The sequence below is a fragment of the Salmo trutta genome, chromosome 28 (assembly GCF_901001165.1).
Source record: "Salmo trutta chromosome 28, fSalTru1.1, whole genome shotgun sequence".
In the NCBI taxonomy this organism is placed as follows: domain Eukaryota; kingdom Metazoa; phylum Chordata; class Actinopteri; order Salmoniformes; family Salmonidae; genus Salmo; species Salmo trutta.
In genome coordinates, this window is record NC_042984.1 from 39,509,180 (window position 1) to 39,515,179 (window position 6,000).

Consider the following 6,000-nt stretch of genomic DNA (forward strand, 5'->3'; position numbering starts at 1 on the left):
ATTCAGTTAGGCTTTTAAAGGAATTGTTTTCAGAGAGTTAATTGTTCAATGACTAATGTCTACACCAAAACCGTAATAGCATCGTGGAAAGGAAGTGGTTTACCATCATGATGATGAGTGCGCTGATGTAGCTGTGCTTCATGATGAACAGGCCAAACACAGCCAGTCCACTGGGGGCAGGATGGGTTGGCACATTCTCTTCCTCGCTTATAGACACCTGACTCTGTCCCTCACTCCTCCCCTCCCTCATAGACACCTCACTCCGTCCCTCCCTCATAGACACCTCACTCCTCCCCTCCATCATAGACACCTCACTCCTCCCCTCCCTCATAGACACCTCACTCCTCCCCTCCCTCATAGACACCTCACTCCCCCCCTCCCTCATAGACACCTCACTACTCCTCCCCTCCCTCATAGACACCTCACTCCTCCCCTCCCTCATAGACACCTCACTCCGTCCCTCCCTCATAGACACCTCACTCCGTCCCTCCCTCATAGACACCTCACTCCTCCCCTCCCTCATAGACACCTCACTCCGTCCCTCCCTCATAGACACCTCACTCCTCCCCTCCCTCATAGACACCTCACTCCTCCCCTCCCTCATAGACACCTCACTCCGTCCCTCCCTCATAGACACCTCACTCCGTCCCTCCCTCATAGACACCTCACTCCGTCCCTCCCTCATAGACACCTCACTCCGTCCCTCCCTCATAGACACCTCACTCCGTCCCTCCCTCATAGACACCTCACTCCGTCCCTCCCTCATAGACACCTCACTCCTCCCCTCCCTCATAGACACCTCACTCCGTCCCTCCCTCATAGACACCTCACTCCGTCCCTCCCTCATAGACACCTCACTCCTCCCCTCCCTCATAGACACCTCACTCCTCCCCTCCCTCATAGACACCTCACTCCGTCCCTCCCTCATAGACACCTCACTCCGTCCCTCCCTCATAGACACCTCACTCCGTCCCTCCCTCATAGACACCTCACTCCGTCCCTCCCTCATAGACACCTCACTCCGTCCCTCCCTCATAGACACCTCACTCCGTCCCTCCCTCATAGACACCTCACTCCTCCCCTCCCTCATAGACACCTCACTCCTCCTCTCCTTCTCTTCCTCACTACTCTCTTCAACCTCCTCCGACTCTGAGAGAGGAAAACAGCAGAAGATGGAGTTTAGGAAAGATTTTATACCGTATAATTGTCATATTTTAAGGCTATGTTGTATCAGTTTCTACACTAGTGATGAAAACGTATTCAATATTCAACTCCTACCATTTATTCATGACTGGGTAAGATCAAAATATCCAGGTGGATATAAAAAATGACTTCCCATAAGTCAAACCTTTCGTCTATAACCGAACATTGTGGTAATCCTACCAAATAATGGACCTTGGAGTAGATTTGACTTGGACATTGACAAGGCTGGCAGGTACATACCTTGTGAGGGTGACAAGTCTATTCCTTCATATTGTGGTGGAGGGTAGCAGTTAGCATACCCTGCCCCTGGTCCTCCCAGCAGTAACCCCATCTCCTGTCCTCTCAGATCATGCCATGAGCTGCTCATCAGTAAAACCATTGGCTGCAGAGGAAAAACAGTATACTAGGAATTCTGGCTTTGAAGAATGGTGATGCGCACCGAATGTACGGTGTCTAACCACACAGAATGTACCTCCTGCACCCCCTCATCTGGCATGTAAGTTTCATCATCCGTACTGGTCAGTAGCTGCAAAAGAAAAAAGAGAATTGTTCCAGAAGTCTGTAGAAAATCATGATGGTTAAACTACAGGAGAATGTAGAAGAAAAATAGAACTGTAGTAGATTTCAACACCTCCAGTCTGTCTCCTGAGATGAATAAGATCTTGGAGAAGCTGGGGGGATCCTCAGGGATTTCTACTGGACTCTCAGACTTCACCAGAGTATCCTAGCAGAAATACACAGACGGCACCATGAAATGACTGACACACAATTAACACTTCCAACAAAGGATAAACCAGCAGAGTTGTATTTCATCCACAAGACATTGACAGCGTCTGACATGGCACCCTATTCACTATATAGAGCCCTACCCCCATTTACAGTAGTGCACTATATAGGGAATAGGGTTCCATTTCAGACGCAGCTATTCACTATGAAGGTCTTAGTTGCATTAGAGTCTCAGTCTAGGTAAAGTACCTCTTCTTCAGTGATGTAGACCCACTTGTGCAGCAGAGCCACCAGTGTGTAATAAAGGAGCAGCAGCACCATGGGGTTGATGAAGACAGGCCAGCTGACATCTGCCTGCAGACCCAGACTGTATGGCTCAGTCCCATTGGTCCGGATGAACGCTGTCATACCAAACAGCCTGAACAAAACCAGAGGGCGATTAATCTTTTGGGACAGACCACGTAAACAAAAATGGTACCGTAGATCTCTCGTGATACAACGGAATGCGTGAGATAACGAGCAGTATTAGTTCCGGTGCTTCGGACAAATCACGATTTCCCAGGTATTAGCTTCTTTCAAATTTCGGAAGGGGAGGGGACATTTTGGCCCATAGACTTGTTTGCTCTTTGTTCCGGTTCCGATCTCTTCTCTTAACACATATGGACTCAGAACTTAATCGAGCATCTGACTAATTACAAACAACATTCACAGTAGATAGATCAACTATATACTGAAATTGGAAGACGAGTGTGTATCAGTTTATGACATTTAACAATGATTTGTATATGCTTGTGTCCAGTGTAATAGAGTGTGTAATTATTTGGTATTTCGACAAGTATGAATAAATGCAATCTGTTTTTCAGTGGCTGTTTTTCAGCCAGCAAACCAATATAGTTCAAATGACTGTGTATCTGCACAGTCAGCATCCAGCCAGTGTCCAGCGTTGCTACATCCTGGTCCTGTGACCCTACCTGGCGTAGATGTCCTGTGGGGGTACGATCTGTTGGGCCAGGGGCAGCTGGTACAGGTAGAGGCTCAGCAGGTGACCAGCGCTGAATATAGCCATCATCACACAGAGGGTACTGAAAAACAGCAGGCTGAGGGAGCGGAGAAAAACCCACCACCACACCAGGCCCAGGAATGTCCCGAAATACACTGCCGAAGTCAGGGAAGGTAGGGCGATGCCTGGTACAGGGGGAAGAGGACCAGTCAAGAGGAGAAAGGAGAAGATTATAGTACCATGCGGGAGCAGATATTAAATGTGTCTTGTTTTGCCTGAGCTGGACAGCAGAGAATGCTGAGCCAATGCAAGACTTTAAGTCTGGCATGCAAGACAAGTACGTGAGAGTACAAAGTGGCAGCCCTTTGAGATGTACCTGCCAGCCCCAGTAGTATGGTGACCACTACTTTCCCTGCTGTGTTCATGATGGCGGACAGCAAGAGGCGCAGTCCAAGGGCAAATGCGATGAACTTCTGGACAATCTGAGGAGGGGTTACCGGCGCCGCTGTGATTTCATCTGAGCTGTCACAGGACGAGCCGTCTGTGACATCACTTTCCACTTCAGACTCTGAGTCGGACATCTCCACATCCTGCTTTGTCAAAAGAGCACAAGTTTGATGGACAAGAAGTTGGTGTTGTTTCATAACACTTTATTACTTTCTAACAGATTCATGCTGAAGGAGGACCATGCTCAAACCACTAGAGTAGAGGTGCTGACATACTGCGCGAGAAGGTGAGGCGCCCTACCTTCACATTCTTGAAATTCTTTACAACATATCACCATGTATGATGTACTTTTCTAAAGCTCTCGGGTAAAACAATAATGGTAAAACTATACTGTGAATTGAACAGAAGTGGCAGAAGAAATTGGCCATGTGGATACCTCAGGGTCAGAGGGTTTGATGCAGTTCTCGTGGACATTAAGTTGTGGCACGAGGCACAGCAGCTTCCTGACCAGGCAGAGTACGAAGAGCCCAGACAGGAAGAGCCCCAGATCAGGGGCTAAGTGACGAAAAGTGTTCCCTGCATCCACCAAACTGAACCTGGGGACAGAACACAAGACAAATCTGATGAACAACACCCGCATTAGAAACACCACCAAAGTCTGCTTTAAAAAAAAGTTAAAAAAATGTGGCCCTACCGTACAATGCCCAGATGGTAGAGAACATTTTCCCAATATTCGTTCTCTGTTGAACAACACAAATATTTCAGATAGAAATCGAGTTTAGTCGTATCAGCAAAATGCCAAAGCAACATCCACCCTCATCAAATGTTCATTGAATGAGTAAGTAATACGTTCATCATACTCTCCATGTATTGAAATGCTTAAACAAACTTCTTCTGCCTCTATTTTGAGTGGTGTTCAGCAGCATCTCTGAGTAGTCTGTTAGTGGCTCAGTGAGCTGATAGAGGCTGGTGTTATCTTACCATCCTGAGGTACGTAGGCAAAAGTGATCTGCATGAAACACTGGAGAGCCAGAAACGTCACGCTGGTAGAACAGATGAGCAGCAGGAATGTCCCTGTTTTTCCTTTACAAATACAAGCCCAGAGACACAGATTAACAGAGGTCGAATATCATATATTTTCAATTTCTTTGAGAAACAAAACATATTTCTTCCTTCCAACACGTCAAAGACACATACAAGGCATTCAGATCAGACTGTCTGTGTTCTGTTATCATCCATATGGGGACCACTACATACTTTTTATGGCCTTTTTCTACTCCATTTTCCCCTATCTTAATGGCTGAGGATAGTGGTGGAGTCTACTGCGGCAATGCAGATCCCATTTGTCTCTGTATTTACAGATAGTGAGCTGTGCATGGCTTCAATATGGAAAAATATATTATAGTTTAGTTTGTAATCAAATAAAATGGGAAACAAGCTATATGTTACAGGAAAAGAACATACATGTTTCTAAATACGACTCTGGCTCGCACAAGCCAAGGCTCGTTCAAGGCTTCTTACTTTTGCTTCTAAATATGAGGGTCGCTGGCATCATTTCATCCCTCTTTTCATGATGGGCATATGGACAAATGGAGGGGGTTTACGCACGTCCAAAGAAATAATGATTAAAAAGGGGGAAGTCCACTCACCGTTTTTCTGCTCCCAAACTTGATATTTTAATAAAGCTTTGGTGATTAATATTTATTTCAAAGCAGTCTCATGAGACAATCCATTTATTGATAGTCTGCTATTTGGCGAATGCATTGGGCAGGTAAAAAAAACCCAGCCTTAATTGAGGGGAGAGACTATGCTTGGTTTTTAATCAAATTAAACGAAAAACAATAAATATTTTTTTAGAACAACAGCAATATTTATATATAGAATGCGGCCAGCAGCGTGATATCATAAATTGCATCTATTGTTCCGTGGCAGTGTGTGCACACGCATGTCTATACAAAATACTAGGCTCCTGTCAATTGTATCATTCATTACCTATGTGCGAGGCACATTCTAAAAAAAAAAAAACGCTGTTGATATGGCATTATGGGAGGACTGAGTAGTTTGGAGGAGCGTGTCTTTGATAATCGGACGAGTGGTGCTTTCTGAAAATGGGGATGGATTGTCTAATTGAACCAGCGAAATGAAGTATGCAGTTATGTGAATTGTGAAGCATAAAAAGCATGAGGACAAGGCACCCTCAGTAGACCATTTAAAACCCCTTTATTTATAGGCTACTTGACTAATGCATGGCCAGGATATGCCAAGTTGTTAACCAGCTTTGATTAAGGGGAGGGTAGGCTATACTTGCTTTTTATATGAAATTAAATTAAATGGGGGAGTGCAAATGTTTTTTTATGTTGCTAAATACCAGATTCACGGATGCAAAAGGCACACCTCTCATTCCAAGCGCACTGTGCATCACGGCAGGATAGGCTGCGCTTCTACTCTCAAAATCCATGCCATTAGCAACTGCGTTACTGTTAAGGCCTGCTTTGGTGGGTTTTAAAACGTACCTTTAGCGCTGCAGGATAATGCCACGTTTGCGGTTGTTTTTAAGGACACACCTCAAATATTGCCACCTCAGCGCAAGTGGCTAGTGTTAGACAGGTAAATTGCCGAGCCTG

At 45.6% G+C, this 6,000-nt stretch overlaps 1 protein-coding gene across 1 annotated transcript in view; it reads right to left on the bottom strand.

The window, feature by feature from the left end:
• Positions 1-5,760, bottom strand: part of LOC115166382 (piezo-type mechanosensitive ion channel component 2-like) — a 29,324-nt gene extending 23,564 nt beyond the window's left edge. The window contains exons 1-10 of the mRNA XM_029720288.1: positions 5,745-5,760; positions 4,358-4,459; positions 4,071-4,116; positions 3,813-3,972; positions 3,306-3,522; positions 2,901-3,114; positions 2,179-2,347; positions 1,835-1,927; positions 1,676-1,729; positions 104-1,027 (exon numbers count right to left, since the gene is read on the bottom strand). Coding sequence (XP_029576148.1) covers positions 104-1,027; positions 1,676-1,729; positions 1,835-1,927; positions 2,179-2,347; positions 2,901-3,114; positions 3,306-3,522; positions 3,813-3,972; positions 4,071-4,116; positions 4,358-4,391 — 1,911 coding nt within the window. The 5' untranslated portion in view covers positions 4,392-4,459; positions 5,745-5,760. The remainder of the gene's footprint in view (positions 1-103; positions 1,028-1,675; positions 1,730-1,834; positions 1,928-2,178; positions 2,348-2,900; positions 3,115-3,305; positions 3,523-3,812; positions 3,973-4,070; positions 4,117-4,357; positions 4,460-5,744) is intronic.
• Positions 5,761-6,000: the final 240 nt, after the last annotated feature.